We start from the raw sequence: 21,990 nt of genomic DNA on the forward strand, positions 1-21,990 counted from the left end.
CCCTTCACACTCCTACCCCCCTCACACTCTTCCCCCCCACACTCTTCCCCCCTCACTCTCCCCCCTCTACTAATCCCCCTCAACACACACTCTACCCCCCCACACACTCCCCCACCACACCACAACCCCCCCCCACACCCCCCCACCCACAACCCCCCCCCACCCAACCCCCCCCCACACAACCCCCCCACACACCCCCCCCACACACCCCCCCACCCCACACTCCCCCCTCACACTCTTCCCCCCCACACACAACCCCCCCCACACAACTCCCACCCCCCCACACACTCCCCCCCACACACTCTTCCCCCCACACACAACCCCCCCCCACACAACCCCCCACCACTCAACCCCCCCCACACACTCTCCCCCCCCACACACTCAACCCCCCACACCCACAACCCCCACACACAACCCCCCACCACAACCCCCCCCTCACACTCTCCCCCCCCACACTCTTCCCCCCCACACACTCCCCCCTCACCACTCTCCCCCACACACAACCCACTCACACCATCCCCCACACACTCTACCCCCCCCACAACCTTCCCCCCCCACACACTCCCCCCCACACATCCCCCCCCACACTCTTCCCCCCACACTCTCCCCCCCACACTTCCCCCCCTCACACTCATCCCCCCTCACACTCTTCCCCCCCTCACACACTCCCCCCACACACTCTTCCACACCCCCCTCACACTCTTCCCCCCCTCACACTCTTCCCCCCCTCACACTCTTCCCCCCCTCACACTCTTCCCCCCTCACACTCTTCCCCCTCACACTCTTCCCCCCCCACACTCTTCCCCCCTCACACTCTTCCCCCCCTCACACTCTTCCCCCTCACACTCTCCCCCTCACACTCTTCCCCCCCACACTCTTCCCCCCCTCACACTCTCCCCCCTCACACTCTTCCCCCCCCTCACACTCTTCCCCCCTCACACTCTTTCCCCCCCCACACTCTTCCCCCCCTCACACTCTTCCCCCCCACACTCTTCCCCCCTCACACTCTTCCCCCCCCACACTCTTCCCCCTCACACTCTTCCCCCCCTCACACTCTTCCCCCCTCACACTCTTCCCTCCCCTCACACTCTTCCCCCCTCACACTCTTCCCCCCCCTCACACTCTTCCCCCCCTCACATTCTTCCGCCCCCCCCACACTCTTCCCCCCTCACACTCTTACCCCCCCCACACTCTTCCCCCCCCACCCACACTCTTCCCCCCACCCACACTCTTCCCCCCCCCACACTCTTCCCCCCCCCACACTCTTCCCCCCCCACACTCTTCCCCCCCCACACTCTTCCCCCCCCACACTCTTCCACCCCCCCCACTCTTCCCCCCCCCCACACTCTTCCCCCCACACTCTTCCCCCCCCCACACTCTTCCCCCCCCCACTCTTCCCCCTCCCCCGTTGAGCTGAGCGGCGGCCGGTGCCGAGAGCGGTCTCTCGCAGGCGGCGCATGCGCGGTCAGTGCGGCCGGCGCATGCGCGGTCAGTGCGGCCGGCGCGGGGCGGCCCGCGGGGAGCAGGCAAGGGCGGCCTGGTGGCCGTTAGCAAGCAGGAAACTTCCGGCGGCCCGCCCGCGCTCCGTGAAACCTGAGAGGGGGAAGTAGAGAGAGAGAGAGAGGGAAGAGGAGAAGGAGAGAGAGAGAGAGAGAGGGAAGAGGAGAGAGAGAAGGAGAGAGAGAGGGGAGAGAGAGAGAAATTTTTTGATTTTTAAAAACGCCGGTTTGGGGACGGCGGCGGTTAGGGGATCACTTCAGTTCCTCCTGTTGCTAAAGACTATTTAAAACACAAATAAATTGTTATTTAATTCCCTAACACATAATTAAAATATTTACCTTAGTTCCCTAACACACAGAAAGTGTGGGGGAAAAAATCGTGGAAAATCAAGATGGCGGCCACTCACCTCGGTTCAGAAGGATAAGGCCCGCCCACACACGCACCGATTGGTCGACCGGTCAGGTCACCGAAGCGTAGGATTGGTCAACAGTCGAGTCACTCGACACTCAACTGTAGGACGGCACGCGCCAGGAACCCGCCGTCCGATTGGTCGACCTCAACGTCACACGGTCGCTAATGAGATGCTAATGAGCGGAACGCTGAATGTTTTTGGGATACCGCGGGCGGGATTTTTGTCCGGCCGAAACGTAAATATGCCTATGACCGGTCCGGAATCGCAAGCTTTCTTTTGAGTCGACGCGTGCGTCGGTACGCTCTGTAACTTTCAAACGTATAGAGAACGGACAGACAGACATCGGGACAGACAGAAGAGCCGCTTTATATATATAGATTAAGGGCAAGAGGATAACCAGGGAAAGGGTAGGGCCCATTAGGGACCAAAGTGGCAAACTGTGTGTAGAGCCAGATGAAGTAGGTGGGGTTTTAAATGAATTTTTTGCCTCTGTGTTCACTATGGAGAAAGACGATGTAGACATAGAAGTCGGGCAAGGGGACTGTGACATACTTGAACATATTAGCATCGAGAGGGAGGAGGTACTAGCGGTTTTAGCAGGCCAAAAAGTGGATAAATCCCCAGGCCTGGACGAGATGTATCCCAGGCTGTTGTGTGAGGCAAAGGAGGAGATTGCAGGGGCTCTAACACAAATTTTCAGAACCTCTCTGGCCACAGGGGATGTACCAGAGGACTGGAGAACAGCTAACGTAGTACCATTATTCAAGAAGGGTAGCAGGGATAAACCAGGGAATTACAGGCCAGTGAGCCTAACATCTGTGGTCGGGAAATTATTGGAAAAAATTCTGAGGGACAAAATTAGTCTCCACTTGGAGAGGCAAGGATTAATCGGGGATAGTCAGCATGGCTTTGTCAAGGGTAAATCATGTCTGACCAATCTGATTGAATTTTTCGAGGGGGTGACTAGGTGTGCGGATGAGGGAAATGCTGTGGATGTGGTTGACATGGACTTCAGTAAAGCTTTTGACAAAGTCCCGCATAGGAGACTGGTCAAGAAGGTAAGAGCCCATGGGATCCAGGGGGCCTTGGCGCGTTGGATCCTAAACTGGCTGAGTGGCAGGAGGCAGAGGGTGATGGTCGAAGGTTGCTTTTGTGACTGGAAGCCTGTGTCCAGTGGGGTACCTCAGGGATCGGTGCTGGGTCCCTTGCTGTTTGTGATCTACATTAATGATTTGGATGAGAATGTAAAGGGTATGATCAGTAAGTTCGCGGATGACACGAAAATTGGTGGGGTGGTAAATTGCGAGGAGGAAAGCCTCAGGCTACAGGATGATATTAACGGGTTGGTCAGATGGGCGGAAAAGTGGCAAATGGAATTTAACCCTGAAAAGTGCGAGGTGATGCATTTTGGACGGACAAATAAGGCAAGGGAATACACAATGAGTGGTAGGACCCTAGGAAGTACAGAGGGTCAGAGGGACCTTGGTGTACATGTACATAGATCCCTGAAGGCAGTGGAACAGGTAGATAAGGTTGTTAAAAAGGCATATGGGATACTTGCCTTCATTAGCCGAGGCATAGAATATAAGAGCAGGGAGGTTATGATGGAGCTGTACAAAACGCTGGTGAGGCCACAGCTGGAGTACTGTGTGCAGTTCTGGTCGCCTCACTATAGGAGGGATGTGATTGCTTTGGCGAGGGTGCAGAGGAGATTCACCAGGATGTTACCTGGGATGGAGCGCCTTAGCTATGAAGAAAGACTAAACAGGCTGGGGTTGTTTTCCTTGGAGCAAAGGAGGCTGAGGGGGGACCTGATTGAGGTGTACAAAATGATGAGGGGCATAGATAGGGTAGATAAAGAGGAACTTTTCCCCTTAGTAAGGGGGTCAATAACAAGGGGGCATAGATTCAGGGTAAGGGGCAGGAGATTTAGAGGGGATTTGAGGAGGAACTTTTTCACCCAGAGGGTGGTTGGAAGCTGGAACTCACTGCCTGAAAGGGTGGTAGAGGCAGGAACCCTCACAACATTCAAGAAGCATTTGGATGGGCACTTGAAATGCCATTGCATACAAGGCTATGGACCAAATGCTGGAAAATGGGGTTAGACTGGACAGGGATTGATGGACGGCGCAGACACGATGGGCCGAAGGGCCTCTTTCTGCGCTGTAAAACTCTATCGGATGAAACTTCAGTAGCCTTAGCGCCTCATTTGAGGCGCTAGAGGGCCTTGCGCCGGAGTTATGGCCAGTAGTGAAATTCCCTGGGGCCCTAAATCGGCGTTGCTCCGGTAGCGCTGCGCCGGCACCGATGACGTCATCGGTGTGCGCAGCGTCCCGGTTGCCGTGGTAACCCGCCCGAACTCCGAAATTGAGTTGCGGCCGCCTCGCCCGTGGCAGCCGCAACCAGCGTTTTGTCAGAGGTGCCTTACTGCAGTTAGCGCCGGCGCATTAAAGGCCCCGCGGCGGCCGGCCGCTTTCCCGCCGGCCGCCTGCCCGCAGCTCCCTCCCCGGACTTCTCTTCCCCCCCCCCCCCCCCCGGAACAGATGCAAGCCCGGCACTTGTCCGAGGTGCCGGGCTCATTTTTAAGCAGATTTGCGCGGGCCGCGGCCGGGTGCAGGCAGCTCCTCCTTAACGGAAGGAGGAGGCCTGCACTTCCCCAGCCTGCCGCACCGCATCGGGTGCCGCAGCGCCGGAATTGCGGCGCGAAACGGCAGTTAGCGCCCTTTTCCAGGCGCTAAGACCCTTCAGTAGCGCCGGCAGCCGTTTGGGCGCGGCGCCACTGAATTTTTGGCGCGCGCAGGGGACTTACCGCCGGCACTAATTTCCAGCGCTAAAGCCCTGGCTAAGCCAAAACCCAATTTCTAGGCCTATGACTCTATGACAACCGCGCCTTAATCGTATCATACTTGCTGTCAGTAGGACTACCGAGGAGGCTGATGATCCGTGAGGCAGTTGCGCTGTCGAGGGCGGAGACCACGTAATAATAATGGGTCTGATCCACGATGATGCTCCTGATGGCGAACTGGGCTTCAGCCTGGATAAACCAGGCGTCTGGTTGTTGCTCCCAGAACTGTTGGCAGTTTCAGAGTCACGGCGTTCGTGTCCATGATGAATCTTCCACGAAAATTGTTCGTAGAAGTCAGGGTCACCAATGTAGGAACGGAGGTTCCTATCAAAAAGACTGAGTTCGACTCAGGCAATCAAAACAATGAACTTTAATGGAACAAAACAGGTTTTAACTAGAAACTGCTGGAATATATCGAATACAGGTCTGCTCTCATTGAAGGCTCCACGAGGACTGATCCTCTGGTCTGAAAGCTGACGTCATGACTGTAACGATCAATAACATGTCATTCTATAGTGGACACTAGGTGGAGCCGTAGAGCTGGATATAGCTGTATGTATAAGACTGCACTACCCAGCTGTATATATATTAAGACTACATTACCCATGAGGCACTAGGCTACCCACAAGGCAACAGTCAAGATGGCAGCCTGCACACAAGAGCACACATGCTGCATCTCTACAGATACTGTACCTAGAGAACGTGTACTGAATAAATGACTAGCTAGAAGCTAGCTGTGTTCATAATAAGAATGTCTATTTATTAATGAACATAAGAATGACATCATCACGTTCTTCCCGCCATTGGGGAATCACGTGACTAACAGCATGATATCATCACGTTGAAACTGTGCTGTAAAGGTAACTAGACATTGTACAGTCAAACAGTGTAATTAAAGGTACAGACACAGACAGTAACTACATTGCTGTTAAAGGAATTATGTACAACCGCTCTGAGTCCTTTGGTGGCTCCGCCACAACTTGATTGAAACATATAAGATCCTGAGGGGTCTGGACAGGGCGGATGTGGAGAGGATGTTTCCACTTGTGGGCGAATCTAGAACTAGAGGTCACTGTTTAAAAATAATGGGTCGCCCATTTAAGACAGAGATGAGGAGAAAAAAATTTTCACCAAGGGTCGTGAGTTTTTGGAACTCTCTTCCTCAGAGGGTGGTGGAAGCAGAGTCTTTGAATATTTTTAAGGCAGAGGTCGATAGATTCTTGGTAAGCAAGGGGGTGAAAAGTTATCGGGGGTAGGCGGGAATGTGGTAGGCGGGAATGGCGGAGCAGGCTTGAAGGGCCGAGTGGCCTAATCCTGCTCCTAATTCATATGTTCGTATGATTTGAAAACAAGGAAGAGAATTTTGAAATCGAGACTTTGCTTAACCAGGAGCCAAGGTAGGTCAGTGAGCACAGAGGTGATGGGTGAATGGGACTTGGTGCGAGTTAGGACACGGGCAGCCGAGTTTTGGATGACCTCAAGTTTACGTAGGGCAGAACGTGGGAGGCCAGCCAGGAGTGCGTTGGAATAGTCCAGTCTAGAGTAACAAAGGCATGGATGAGGGTTTCAGCGGATGATCTGAGGCAAGGGCAGAGACGGGCGATGTTACGGAGGTGGAAATAGGCGGTCTTTGTTACGCTGCGGATATGTGGTTTCATATCAGGGTCAGGGTCAAATATGACACCAAGGTTGTGCGAACAGTGTGGTTTCAGCTCTGAAAGTCTGTGCCTCCAACCCAATATCAAGTACAAAATACTTCCCAAAAATAGAAATTTAATAAAAGCGAATAGCCTATTTTTCTGTTTTACATTTTGTAAAATTGCAAACCTGCCCTGTTCAGAACATTTTTACAGTGATTGAGATCCTTTAACCTGAAAAACCTGAAGGGTTTGCACATAAGCTATAACATGCTGATGTCAGGCCGCCTGGGACCTCAGGATGGGATTGAGGCCTGGTCCCTGGTGATTCGGCCATTAAATTCATTTTTTGCAATGTTTAAAGTGACCTCCTCGAGGCACCTGGCAGCCCTTCCTCCCATGTCTCCTACCTCCCCCCCCCCCCACACCCACCATTGATACATCCCTTCTCTGCCAGACTTTTCAGCCTCCAATAGTGGGAGGAGAAGGCCCCAGAGCCCCCTTTACCTCCAAATGCATTTCAATTATGGGACCTCCCACTGATCTGGTGAACTGTGGTGGGGATCCGTGATGGATGTATCTCGACCCTTATGCTGAGATATGCCACCCCTTGGATTTTCAGAGCCCAGAACTTTCCCATGCTCCCACCCCTGTTACATTCTACCACCTGATCAGTTTTGGACCTGAGGAGGTGTCTAGCAACCTCCTTTTTCATCCATGTTTCCTTACTGGTACAGCACACCTAGGCAATGGAAAGGGATGTTGAAATGGAACAGGCACTGCACTTTCCATTGGATGCCTGGTGGCTTACAGAAAGAAGTACATTCCCAGGGGGGGAAGATTGTTTTTATTTAAAGTAGAAATGTCTGACAATGTTAATTGAATGTAATAAATTCAATACTGTGAATTTTGGTGAGATCTGAGGGTTGGATTCTTCATGCACAGATGGAATTCAGCTGGCATAAATTTTTTGAAGTTTTTCAATTTTCCAACAACTTTTTTATCAGTGAGGTTTATATATCTTCTCGGAACTGAAAACTGGTAACAGAGATAAAAAAAATATGTACTTTGGTTTTTGGCTGTGTATGGGCCTTTCATTTCCCACTGTTAGAATCCATGCACCAATGGCAATTGCCAAATATGGAAGATTTGTTAAGGGGTTGTTTTGTTCACCATGACCATATTCACAATAAAAGGCTGTTGTCATGCACGTTGGAATTCTCCAATGTGCCTAAATGTAGTTCTGTTAGGCCACGTAAGTTGGTAACTGTTTTGTCAGTATAAACAATAACATTAGTCCATGAGACACAGAGGCTTGTTTCTGAACTTCTGTTACAGAGCCACTAGGACCAGAATCCCTGTTAAAGGTGTGTATTATTTTATTATCTCATTTCTATAGATGGTGAATGAAGAAATCTTGCTGAAGGCTGCCTTGCCTCTGACTCTCTTTGCTAGATTCATTGTCAGCAATGGGCTGTCCACAAGGAACGGAAGTCTAGAGATCATCATTGAAAATACTGATCGCATCCTGCCCACCCTGTCGAAAAACAAAGGGATCCGATTGGTCGAGGGCTCCATGATGTCCATTTCGCCAGAGGTGCTACGGATATCTGACCCTGATACTCCCTCACAGAACCTTACATACATCATTGCACAGCATCCACAGTATGGCCAACTGTACCGCAAAGGGGCTGTTCTTCACCAGCACAACTTCACGCAGTTGGACGTCGACAACATGGATGTAGCTTACAAGCATGGTGGAGGAGATTCGCAGATTGACAGGTTCTCCTTTATTGTCACTGATATGAGCAATCACGGCTTTCTGGTCACTGGGAAATTGCAGACTGAACCAGCTGTATTCACAATTGAGGCAAGTGGCTGGAGATTATCTGAGGTTTTAGATATAGGCCTTACCTCAAATTGGAAATGTAACCTGGTAGGTAGCTATAATAACAGAGCAGTGGCTTCCTGAGGGGGGTACATAAGTTCAAGCTTCAGTCTGGACTGACATTCCTACTTGGCTGAGGTTAAAATTCTGGCTTCTTCGTAGGAGATGGGTTTTGGTGAGGAAGCATGGAAACTTAGTCAGGTGGAAATAGGAACTGATAGCCTTGAATTATGCCTCCTGGGGTAGAGAGCCATCAAGAAGCAGTATTGACCCTGTGGGTAAAGATTCCTGCAGATTGCACTATCCTGCTGCTCTACCACTTTAAGAGAATAGTGTGAATGTTGAGGCCTGAGTTATGGATTAGAAATAGGAAAATGATGGTAATAAAGTGAAAAGGCGACAGTGGAAATGTTGGGACTATCCCATTGATCAGATATTTCTAGCTGATTTAGTGAATTACGGGTTTCTTCCTTAACCTAAACAAAGATGAAACAGAGAAGATTGGACACATTTTCGTGTTTGTTGCTGTGAGCACCTTTGGGTGTCTCAAGTGAAAACTTTTATTCCCGGTGGTTTTGGAGCTTTGTAGAAGATATAGAACCTCAATAATGTAAGGATGTGAATGGATTAGGGAGGAATTCTTCGTAAGCGAGAGAAGTCATAGAGTCATAGAGTAATACAGCACGGATAGAGGCCCTTCGGCCCATCGTGTCCGCGCCGGCCATCAAGCCCTGTCTAATCTAATCCCATATTCCAGCATTTGGTCCGTAGCCTTGTATGCTATGGCATTTCAAGTGCTCATCCAAATGCTTCTTAAATGTTGTGAGGGTTTCTGCCTCCACAACCCTTTCAGGCAGTGAGTTCCAGACTCCAACCACCCTCTGGGTGAAAAAGTTCTTTCTCAAATCCCCTCTAAACCTCCCGCCCTTTACCTTGAATCTATGCCCCCTAGTTATTGACCCCTCTACTAAGGGAAAAAGCTCCTCAGCATCCATCCTATCTATGCCCCTCATAATTTTGTACACCTCAATCATGTCCCCCCTCAGCCTCCTCTGCTCCAAGGAAAACAAACCCAATCTGCCCAGTCTCTCTTCATAGCTGAAGCACTCCAGCCCTGGTAACATCCTGGTGAACCTCCTCTGCACCCTCTCTAACGCGATCACATCCTTCCTGTAGTGTGGCGACCAGAACTGCACACAGTATTCCAGCTGTGGCCTAACCAGTGTTTTATACAGCTCCATCATAACCTCCTTGCTCTTATATTCAATGCCTCGGCTAATGAAGGCAAGTATCCCATATGCCTTTTTTACCACCTTATCCACGTGTTCCGCTGCCTTCAGGGATCTGTGTACTTGCACACCCAGATCCCTCTGACCCTCCGTCTTGCCTAGGGTCTTTCCATTCATTGTGTATTCCCTTGCCTTGTTAGTCCCCCCAAAGTGCATCACCTCGCACTTTCCCGGGTTAAATTCCATTTGCCACTGTTCCGCCCATCTGACCAACCCATCTATATCGTCCTGCAGACTGAGGCTACCCTCCTCGCTATTCACCACCCTACCAATTTTTGTATCATCCGCGAACTTACTGATCATACCTTTTACATTCATATCCAAGTCATTAATGTAGACCACAAACAGCAAGGGACCCAGCACCGATCCCTGTGGTACCCCACTGGCCACAGGCTTCCAGTCACAAAAACAACCTTCGACCATCACCCTCTGCCTTCTGCCACTAAGCCAGTTTTGTATCCAATGTGCCAAGGCACCCTGGATTCCATGGGCTCTTACCTTCTTGACCAGTCTCCTGTGCGGGACTTTATCGAAGGCCTTACTGAAATCCATGTATACCACACCCACTGCGTTACCCTCATCCACACACCTAGTCACCCCCTCAAAAAATTCAATCAAATTAGTCAGACATGATCTTCCCTTGACAAAGCCATGTTGACTATCCCTGATTAATCCTTGCCTCTCCAAGTGGAGACAAATTTTGCCCCTCAGAATTTTTTCCAATAATTTTCCTACCACTGATGTTAGGCTCACTGGCCTGTAGTTCCCCGGTTTTTCCCTACTACCCTTCTTGAATAATGGTACTACATTAGCGGTTCTCCAGTCCTCTGGCACATCCCCTGTGGCCAGAGAGGTCCTGAATATATGTGTTAGAGCCCCCGCAATCTCTTCCTTTGCCTCACACAGCAGCCTGGGATACATTTCATCCGGGCCTGGGGATTTATCCATTTTTTGGCCAGCTAAAACCGCCAATACCTCCTCCCTCTCGATGTTAATATGTTCGAGCATATCGCAGTCCCCCCGCCCTATTTCTATGTCTACATCGTCCTTCTCCATAGTGAAGACAGATGCAAAAAATTCATTTAGAACCCCTCCTACATCTTCCGGCTCCACACACACAGGTGTGTGAGGTGTGTATTTTTAAACTTGCTGCTAATTATTAGAAATAATGTAAGTTACTTTTAATGAAACAATTCACAATTTATTGATGCTTTTTTGACTTTGTGACATCACAACAAGAAGCGTGAGGAGAAATAAGTTATAAACTGCCAGAGTGTATGTGACTGTTATGGTTTTGATAGGGGAAGGTACACTTGTATGTACTATTGTGTTGTCTGCCAGGAAAGAATCAAATAAAGATTTAATAGACCATATGTAGATTAATGTATTGAAGGAAGTAGAGCATCTGTATGATGCTTTGAGAAAAATCCCATGATACCAGTAAGAAAGCAGCAATGGAAACAGTGTTCCTTGATGGTTAAAATACACTATTGCAGGATGTTTCATTTTAATATTGTGGTCAAATCATCTCGAAGAAGCAAATTAAAAACGGACTTATTACCTTTGTCCAGGTGGACCATGTGGACAAGGCTGCCCCCAGAATAGTTTACCTTCAGTGCCCATCAAAAGTCGAAGTGTTAAAAAATGGACAATATGGAATCTACATCTCTTCTCGAGACTTGAAAGCATCAGATATTAACAGCAAAGATGAAGAGCTCATTTTCCATATCTTGCGTGCTCCACATTTTGGTTACTTGGAAAACGCCACTGCTGGTACAGTACTTTGCACTTCAGAAGTTTTTATCAGTCACTTTTCATTCATCGCTATTGTCATTTCATTAATATTTAAAGATACCCCCTGCTATTTATATCAAACTGGATCAATACATTGACCAGTTCATACATTCCCAGTTATGACTGTTTACATAATAATGATTAGACATCCATTTTTTAACATTGTAGTTACTGTAGTTTGGTAAACAGTTATCTGCTAGACTATAAGTGTAAGTTTCAGTTGGTTTAGTTGGTAGCACTCTTTGGCCTAGAAATTCAGTTGCGTTCGCCAGCCGTTACCGCCTTAAGAGGGGTAGATTTCCAGCGCTAGGCACTTAGCACCCGGGCGCAGGCCGATCTGCGCCTGTGCCCAACTTCAGTTGACATTTAGCACCGGCGCAAAGTGTTTGCGCCCGCTCAGCTGCGCGCGCAGCTTATGACGTCATTTCGTCGTGCAACGCTGTTTGTGCGCCCCAAACCGGAACTTCAGTGGCGCCCGCCCAATGTGGGCATGGCGCTGTTAAGAACTGTGAAGTGGAACGCAGCAGAGGCCCTGCGGGCCTCAGGGAGCGCTAATTAAAGGGCACTCAGACTGGACTATAAAGGCCAGACATTTTGCTGCAATGACTTTAGTGCTTTGGATTTCTGGACAGAGACCAAGGAACAGACCTTACTGATTTGGGACAACATAGGAGAGGTATTTTTGGCTTCTGGCCAGAGCTTGGAAATTTGACTCATTGTGATTTCACTGTTTGCAAGTATATTATGGGGGCTGCATGGGGTTCCAACCCTCAGTTCCAGCATTATGTGCGAAGGGCTCGCAGACGCTGTGTGAGAGGGGCAGCCATGCCTAGACGCAGAGAGGCCATCAGGCATCGGCAACGTAGGCCTTACCCACTCAGGGAATACCGGCAGCAGGTGTCCTATCTCACCATGACTGCCGCGCATTGTGTGAAGAGGCTGCGCTTCAGAAGGGAGGTGGTTGCAGAGATCTGCCAGCTGCTTCACAGAGATCTGCGTCCACAGCTGATGTGCAGGACGTCTCTGTCGGTGGAAGTGAAGGTCACGGTGGCTCTGAACTTTTATGCAAGCGGCTCCTTCCAAGCCGCTGCTGGGGACATAGCGAACATCTCCCAGTTCGCCATGCATCGCTGCATCCGGCAGGTCACTGATGCCCTTTTCGCAAGGAGACACCAATTCATCTCCTTCCCCATGACCCTAGAGAGGCAGGAGCAGCGTGCAGTCGGATTTGCCAGGATCGCCGACTTCCCCATGGTGCAGGGCGCCATTGACTGCACGCATGTGGCTATGCGGGCACCTATCGACAATGCCGAGGATTACCGCAACCGGAAGGGCTACCATTCCCTCAATGTACAGCTGGTGTGTGACCACAGGCAGCGCATCCTAGCTGTCAATGCCCGCTTTCCAGGAAGCAGCCACGATGCATTTATCCTGCGCCAGACTACTGTGGCTGACATGTTCCAGGCACAGCCTCCCCCAAGGGGATGGCTTATCGGGGACAAGGGCTACCCTTTGTGTACATGGCTCATGACCCCGCTCCACGCGCCCAGGACCCCTGCTGAGGAGGCATACAATGAAAGCCATCAAGCCACAAGGAACATCATAGAGCAAACGATTGGCGTCCTCAAGCAACGGTTCCGCTGCCTGGATCGTTCCGGCGGATCTCTACAGTATTCGCCGGATAGAGTATCCCAGTTCGTCGTCGTTTGCTGCATGCTGCACAACCTGGCTATCCGCAGGACTCGGGCACTGCCACCTCACGTTGGACCACCACCTCAGGAGGACGAGCAGGAGGACCATGAAGAGGAGGAGGAGGAGGAGGAGGAGTACCAGCCCAGGAGGGAGCCACAAGGTCCAAGGGCCGTCCGCCGGCGGCTTATTGAACGACACTTCTAGGCCCCCTCTCAGGGAATGGCTTGTGGCAATGAACGCACCTGAATGCAGCCGCTCCGCAAGCCCTCAGCCGGTTAACGCAACAACCACTTGAAACATGACACATGTACAAGCTGAATAAATAAAAAGCTTTATTTAACAAACTCAGGGCCCTTCCCACATGAAACACAAAAACAGACAACACCCCCAAAAAACAGTCAAAAACATATCTCACTCCCACAACCTGGGGAGGAATAACAAAACTTGTCCATCCAATTGGCCTTCATCCTCGGCCTTACCAAGACAAACCCCCCCATACAGAACACAAACACCCCCATCTAAAAAAACATTTGCCATCATCTTCGGCCTTACCAAAATAAACCCCCCCCATACAGAACACAAACACCCCCATCTAAAAAAACATTTGGCAACACACTCTACTTGGTGTGCCGAGAGGGCGAGTCCTTGTGCAGGCTTCTCCGGCCCCTGCCCGACCTGCTGCTCCGCCTCAACCTGGGCCCTGTGGGCGTTGCAAGGTTGGGGGAAGGCTCCTGAGGGGCACAAAGCGTGACGGCAGATGCCCTTGGGGGTCGGCCCAGACGAGCTCTGGCCCTCGAGGGGCCGGCTGCTGACTGCTGCAGCTGTGGCTGGGCAGCATCAGTCTCTCCAGCAGCTCGTCACAGCTTTGCTGGGGGAGTGGCAGTGGCGGCTACAGCAATGGGGGCAAGCTGGCTGATGCCAGGCGCTCGCTGGTCGCCAGAGACACTGGCACTCGGCCGGGCTGGCACTGCAGCAAGCACAGCAATCTGGTGAAGGCCAGACCGCTGTGCTGCAGCAGCGCGGCGGGTGCCCTGGCGATGCGTCCGTGACACAGCGAGTGTGGCAGAAGTGAGTGCCCGTACTGCCCTGGTCTGTGCCCGCATCAGACCAGCCAGTGTCTGCACAGCACCACTCATGAACTCTCGACTCGCGTCCTGTGCTGCCACGAGTTGTTCGACACCCCTGGCCTGTGAGTCCCCGAAATCGGCCACACTATGAGCCAGGGACTCAATGGCCTGAGGCAACTGTCCCACAACCCCCATGAACTCGGTGTGGCGCCGCTCCGAATCCGCGGACATTTGATCAAGGAGGCGCACCTCCTGGGCGAGGACCGTCTCCGGACTGAAGGCCGGACTCTCCCTCTGGGGAGAAGGCCGCCGAGCTGGCCGACCCTTCCCGCGTGGCTGGACGCCACTGGGCCCAGCAACTGCCCTCCCCTGCAACACTTCCCCCCTCTGGGGAGAAGGCAGCCGTGCTGCCCGACCCTTCCCGCGTGGCTGCACGCCACTGGGCCCAGCAACTGCCCTCCCCTGCAACACTTCCCCCCTCTGGGGAGAAGGCAGCCGTGCTGCCCGACCCTTCCCGCGTGGCTGCACGCCACTGAGCACAGGAGCTACACCCCCCTGCAACACTTCCCCCTGGCTCTCCTCCAGGCAAGACGTGTCCCCTCCATTGCCATCCCCTGGCGCGGATGAGGGTTCCCCCGATGTGCCGCCTTCCTCTTGGTCCTCGTCGTCCTCCTCTTCCGAGGGACTGACACTCGCGGCTTCAGGGACCTCCTCCTCACCAGCTGAAAGCAGGAAGGCGCAAGAGTAGCTTTAGCGTGAGGACAGGGCGTCAGCGAGGGAGGCATGAGTGGTGGCATTATGCGCATTGGTGGGACAGTGGCAAAGGATGTAGATCTGAAGCGCAAGGGGAACGAGAGAGGTCCAAACGGTCATGTCCTTACCATTGGGGCCCAGCACAGGGTCGGCATCGCCAATAGCAACGGGGCCAATCACCCGGGCACGCATGAGTCGAGCCACGCGCTCCTCCAGGCCACTGAGCTCCTGGAACTGGACACGGCCTCCCCCGGTGACAGTCCGGCTCTTCAGATTCTGCGCCAGCTTGGCCTGCAAGAGAAAGGACGGCCTCTAAGTACAGTGTGGTGCCCTGTTGTTGTGTGCACTGCCTCCCATGGTCGAATAGCTTGGCCAGTGTGTCAAGTGCAGAAAGTGCTACTGATGATCATGCCAGTGCGATAGCTGCTGGAGGAGGGCTGGCCATTAGGCCTTTGAGGTCCCTTTGCCCATAATGTGAGGTGCACATGCAAGGATGAGGAGGACACTGGAAAGGGTACTCACCCTGACCAACCGAGTGAGGTCGTTGAACTTCTTGCGGAATTGGTCACCAGTCCTGGGGACATCGCTGTTGGCTGTGACCCTCTGGGCGATTTCCCTCCAGGCTCTCCTATACAGCCTCTTGGGAGCCTTCTTGCCACTGTCCGGGCACAAGATATCTCTTCTCTTCTCCAAACCCCTAAGCAGCACCCTCAAAGCATGCTCTGAGAAGCGCTGCGCTCATTCACGGGCCTTCTGCATGGCTTCAGGCGCTATTTGGGTCCAGCAGCAGTGTTCAGGCCTAGCTGGAGGGCTGCAGTATCCAGGGCGTGGCAGCAGACCAAGTCGACCCTTCCCCCTTTAAGAGCTGGCCGGCGTCAGGGTGTCTGCTGTCAATCAAAACATGACCGCACCTGCGCTGCGCCCGGCCTCGGCGTTATCACTCTGCACCGCCGGCTTAGCGCCTAAAGATAGGGGTGCAACGCCAGTTTCAGCGCTCGCCCAAACTCCTTGGCCAAAGCTACTGAATATCGGCGAAGTGGCCTCCACTTTCCGGCGGGCGCTAACTTTAGCGCCCGCCCGAATTTACCGCCCCAAAAGTGGCTATACTGAATTTCTAGGCCTTTCTCTTCATTCATGGGGTCATGGGGTCAAGCCCCACTACAAACGTGAGCATATAGTCTAAGCTGCTACTCAGTATAGTACTGAGGGACGATGTTCCCTGTAAGCTGTGTGGCTGCTCAGTGCTCCAGGGAAACTGTGCAGCCAGCTTCCTGGCTTTTCAATATAAAAACCATGGCCCAGAAATTTGGGTCCCCACGCGTGAGTACGCACTGGGTACTCACGTGTAGGCCCAACGAAAGTGCCGGTTTCGTGTAATGGTGAATTAATTAAAATTAAAACATTTTTTCCACAGGTTTATTAATTTTAAATATTTTAAAGAAAGGCAAGTTTATTTTTAGCCCCGTTAGAAAATGTAATAAATTTTTTGAAAAATTTAAATTATTGTTTAAAATAGTTATTTCATGGAATTTATAGTTATTTTTAAAATGTGATGTTTTTTAAAAAAAATTATTTGAAGTTTTAGTTATGTTTTGGGGCTTATAGTATTTTTAGGTTTGACAGCTCTTCCTGTCAAATTTATGAATGAAGCATTCCCTGCTACCATTGGCTCTCCATGGCCGTGGTCCCAGGGGATGCTTCGAACTAACTGCGCCCCTGGGATACGCAGGCACTGCGCACCAGCAGTTGGAGGAGGCCCAGGATCGGAATACCACGTGGGCCCACAGCTCAACGGCCGGCGCGCAAGGTAAGTGCAGGTCGGAGGCTTGCACCCGCGGGAAGCCTCCGACCCAAATTTCTGGGCCCATGTCTGGAATGGCCTGCGCAGCTCTTAAAGGGGCCACGCAGGGCCAAACAAAATTAGAGGGAACATTGCTGAGGGAATGTTGCATGTTCAGAGGTGCTCTTTCAGATGAGGTGTTAAGCCAAGTCTATATGCTCAGGTGAACGGAAAAGATCCCATGATGCTATTTAAAGAAGAGGATGGAGAATGTCGACTGGAAAGCCGAAAACAGTGGTATAGTGGGGCTTTACTGCAGGGTTGTTCAATTGTTTGACAGTGGGCCGCTATGTATACTGCATTTAGTGACTGGCTCTGTATGATTAAATTGTTTTTGTGTCAGGTAGAATTATAATTAAACAACAAACTCGTCATCAGTTTTGTGCTTCTTGGAGTTACTGTGCCACTTTGATCCTTTTGACTTCCGCTCTCTTTCCTCTACTTCTGTATCACTCTATCACCTCTTTCACTTCTATCTTTCATGCTCTCCTGCATTTCAATCTGTCTCCCCCTCCTTCTGTACTTATGTTTTTGTTATTTGTTCTTGGGATGTATGTGACACTGCCAAGTCCACATTTATTGTTAATCCCCAGTTGTCTTGAGATGGTAGTGGGGTGTCTTCTCCTTGAACTGCTGCAGTTCTTGTGGTGATGTTACTTTCGCAGTGGTGTTGGGTAGGGAATTTATGGATTTTGACCCAACAACGATGAAGGAATGGTGATATATATCCAACTCAGGATAGTGTGTCACTTGTACAGGAACTTGCAAGTGATGGTGTTCATTTGACATTGCTGCTCTTGTCCTTCTCATTGGTAGAGGTCATGGGGCTGGGAGGCACTGTCGTAAGTAAGCTTGGGAAGTTGCATCCCGTGCATTGTCCAGAGTGCACCAGTGGTGAAGGGGTGTGTAGTGTATGTACCTTTAAGAGCCCCTGTGTACTGTAATACTGGTAGTGACCACTCGGGTATATAAGCCTGTATAGCGTCTTGTATCTTTTAGTTCACCTCCAGACTTTGTTCAGTAAACACCTGTTAAACCAACTCCTGCATTCCGTGTCTCCATTAACACACGGATACAACAGTGGCGACGAATTGGAAACGGACTTAGCTGCAATTCGGCAGCACCTCAAGGAGATCGATTCCTCAGACGAAGGTCGAAGAAAAAAAACGAAAAAAAAACTGTGGTTTCACCAGCTAGCCGGGCTGGTGGCAGGTACTGCACTAATCCTTCCTGGGCGGCGGGCTGGGGCTCGATCGGGTGGCTCTGTAGCGGGGCTGAGCAGCGAGTTGGAAGGCGGAGGCAAACAGAGACGGAGGGTGGAGCACTCGGGAGACGGCCGGCGCTGCAAAGCAGGTCGGCATTCGGACCAAGCAGAGGGAGGGAAAAGTCCCAGAGAGTCCGGCGGGAACGAGTCTCCAACTATTAAAAATATCTGTGTAAATAAAAACCGCGGAGAACAGCGTTGTCAGCAGCGGCAGCGGAGGGAAAGCCAAAGAAGATTACCAGACCATTTGGGTTACCCTCACGATAGCGGGGTCCCCAGTTAAAATGGAGCTAGATATAGGATCAGCTCTGACCGTCATAAGTCGACGGGATTACGAGCGGCTATTTCCGCATATACCTTTGAAAGACACATCCTTTATCTTGAAGACGTATACGGGGCAGAAAGTATACCCCAGAGGGAAAATAAAGGTGCCTGTTGTATACAACGGCAAGGAAATACAGAAGATGTGCGGGTTAGGTTGATTGGCTATGATAAATTGACCCTTAGTGTTAGGGGGATTAAATACGTGGGGTTACGGGGATCAGGTGGGATATGTGTCAGTGCAGGCTCGATGGGCCGAAATGGCCTCTATCTGCACTGTGGGGTTTCTGTGATTTCTGTGATTTCTGATATATGTTCTGCAAGATGGTGGTCCACCGTTGTTGGGACGTGAATGGATCAGGAAGATACGTTTAGACTGGCACTCCATTCAGGCACTGACGGTGACCAGTAAGAAAAAAAATGACGATGACATCATACCTGAACGATTAAAAGACATCTTGGCTAACGCCAAGGAAGTGTTTCAACAGGAACTAGGAGCCTTGAAAGGCGTCACCGCCTCAATAAAAGTGGAAGATACGACAATTCCCAAGTTTTTTAAGGCAAGGCCGGTGCCATACGCAATTCGTCCAGCAGTCGAGGCAGAGCTGGAGAATTTGGAAAAAGCAGGCGTGTTATCCAAGGTAGATTGGAGCGAGTGGGCAACACCCATCATACCGGTCATGAAGAAAATGTTGAATAATGATAAATCTGAAGAACAGAGAAAAATTCGCATCTGTGGGGACTTCAAGGTGACTGTAAACCCGGTCCTTCACACGATACAGTATCCTCTTCCAAGGATAGAAGATATTTTCGCCTCACTATCCGGAGGGAAACGTTTCACCAAAATTGACTTGGCACAGGCATATCTACAGATGGAGGTTGAGGAGGCCTCTAAAAAGTATCTCACGATAAACACACACAAAGGCCTGTACCAGTAGAATCGACTGGTTTTCGGAGTAGCATCAGCTCCAGCTATCTGGCAAAGAGCTATGGAGCAAGTCCTGCAAGGGATTCCGGGGACTCAATGCTACCTAGATGACATCCTTGTAACAGGAGAAAACGACAACGAGCACCTTGCCAATTTGGAGCAGGTGCTCACTAGGCTGAGAGAACGGGGCCTACGAGCAAATCGCCCCAAGTGCGAATTTTTCCAGAAACAAATATCATATTGTGGCCATATAATTAACAAAGAAGGGTTGCATAAGTCACCTGAAAAAATTGAAGCGGTCATAAAAGCCCCAGCACCTGAAAATGTTTCACAATTAAGGTCGTTCCTGGGATTGATAAATTACTATCATAAATTTTTACCGAACTTGTCAACTGTTCTGCACCCTCTTAACGCACTGCTACAAACGGGAGTAATTTGGAAATGGAACGAAGACTGTAAACGTGCCTTCCATAAATGCAAAGGCTTGATCACGTCCAAGGAAGTGTTGGCTCATTACAACCCATCACTGCCAATCAGACTGGCGTGCGATGCATCCCCTTACGGCGTAGGAGCGGTATTATCGCATAGATTCCCTGATGGCTCGGAGCGGCCGATAGCTTTTGCGTCATGCTCATTGAACTCAGCTGAGCGTAACTATGCCCAGGTCGACAGGGAAGCACTCAGCCTGGTGTGGGGAGTGAAGAAATTCAACCACTACCTACACGGACAAAAATTTACCTTGTTGACTGACCATCAACCCCTCGTCTCCATATTCAACCCTAAAAAGGGTGTTCCTATTATGACAGCGCAAAGGCTACAGAGGTGGTCCCTTTTCCTAGGGGCACACCAATATGGCATAGAATACAAAGGATCAAAACAGCATGGGAATGCTGACGGTTTATCGCGCCTACCGTTGCCAACGGTAGAAGAGGCACCTACAGTGGACCAAGTGGAGATGTTCCACTCAACCACAGTAGAATGTCTACCAGTAACAAATTCTACCATTGAAAAGGAAACGAGAAATGACCCAACTCTCTCACGAGTCTACGATTTAACGGTGAAGGGATGGCCAGCACATGGCGAACCACTGTTGCCAGCATTCTCGCAAAGAAGAGAACAGCTGTCAGTGTACCGAGGAACCTTGATGTGTGGATCCAGAGTGGTGATTCCACCCAAACTCCAGGATAAAGTGCTAAAGGAGCTTCACGAGGGGCATCTGGGTAATGTAAAATGAAGAACCTAGCCAGAGCGTTTGTGTGGTGGCCAGGTATCGATGGAGACATCGAAGAAATGACCAAGAGCTGTCTAGGATGCCAGAAGATCCAAAACGCCCCACCACAAGCCCCTCTACATCCATGGGAGTGGCCCTCATCTCCATGGCAAAGGGTACATATCGACTTTGCTGGTTCAATGTTCTTAATCGTGGTTGATGCACACTCCAAGTGGCCGGAGGTAATAAAGATGTCCTCCACCACCACGGAAAAAACCATCACAGTATTAAGGACCATATTTGCCAGGAATGGGCTGCCTGAACAGATCTGTTCTGATAATGGACTGCAATTTGTGTCCGAAGAATTCAGGAAGTTCTTAAAAAAACAATGGGGTTAAGCACTACACGTCCGCCCCATACCATCCCGCCACCAATGGATTAGCTGAAAGGTTTGTCCAGACCTTCAAGAAGGCCATAAAGGCCATGGGTAATGAAGACATAAGTCTACAACATAAGGTAGATAACTTCTTGTTTGCATACAGGAATGCAACACATGTGGTTACAAACCAAACTCCCGCCATGGTGTTTTTCAACAGAAGACTAAGATGCCGGCTGGATTTGGTCAAGCCAAACATCAGAAGGGACATAGAGAACCGGCAATTTCAAGGCATGAATGAAAGGCCAACTAGAACCTTCCAGATAGGTCAACAAGTTTTGGCCCGGGACTACCGTACTGAGAAATGGCAGCCTGGAACTATTTGCACACAACTAGGACCGCTAATGTATACCGTGGACATTGGTGAAAGCATAATAAGGCGCCATGCTGACCAGATCATAGAGTCATCCGAAAAGGGACAACCTACACCACAACTCTATACGCCTAATGATGAAGCAGAGATACCCATAGTATCTACCTCCGATCCGGTGATACTGGAACCAGATGAACCCAACACTGGCATTCAAGCCGAATCTACCTTGCCAAAAGAACCTACTACACCACCAAAAACTACTACACCACCGAGGCATTATCCGGACCGAGTCAGGAAGCCTGCAGAGAGACTGACTTATAATTGATTAACTGCAGCAAATGTGTAGATTATTGTTCTTGTAAACATGTTAATTAATGATTACTTAAAATGTTATGTACTAATTATCTAAAAGGGGAGGAATTGTAGTGTATGTACCTTTAAGAGCCCCTGTGTACTGTAATACCGGTAGTGACCACTCAGGTCTATAAGCCTGTATAGCGTCTTGTATCTTTTAGTTCACCTCCAGACTTTGTTCAGTAAACACCTGTTAAACCAACTCCTGCATTCCGTGTCTCCATTAACACACAGATACAACAGGGTGGATATTAAAATAAATGCTGGCCAACATCCCCAGCATCGAAGCTCTGACCACGCTCAATCAGCTCTGATGGACGGGTCACATTGTCCGCATGCCCGATACGAGACTCCCAAAACAAGCGCTCTATTCGGAGCTCCGGCACGGCAAGAGGGCCCCAGGTGGGCAGAGGAAATGCTTCAAGGACACCCTCAAAGCCTCCTTGA

General features: G+C 50.6%; 1 protein-coding gene across 1 annotated transcript in view; it reads left to right on the forward strand.

The window, feature by feature from the left end:
* Positions 1-21,990, forward strand: part of LOC147124856 (FRAS1-related extracellular matrix protein 1-like) — an 883,765-nt gene that overhangs the window by 724,288 nt on the left and 137,487 nt on the right. The window contains exons 25-26 of the mRNA XM_085994045.1: positions 7,850-8,264; positions 11,143-11,344. Of these exons, the coding sequence (XP_085850171.1) occupies positions 7,850-8,264; positions 11,143-11,344 (617 nt within the window). The remainder of the gene's footprint in view (positions 1-7,849; positions 8,265-11,142; positions 11,345-21,990) is intronic.

This window comes from Somniosus microcephalus, chromosome 1 (genome assembly GCF_052327205.1).
Source record: "Somniosus microcephalus isolate GS21.2 chromosome 1, FLI_Smic_1.0, whole genome shotgun sequence".
NCBI lineage: Eukaryota > Metazoa > Chordata > Chondrichthyes > Squaliformes > Somniosidae > Somniosus > Somniosus microcephalus.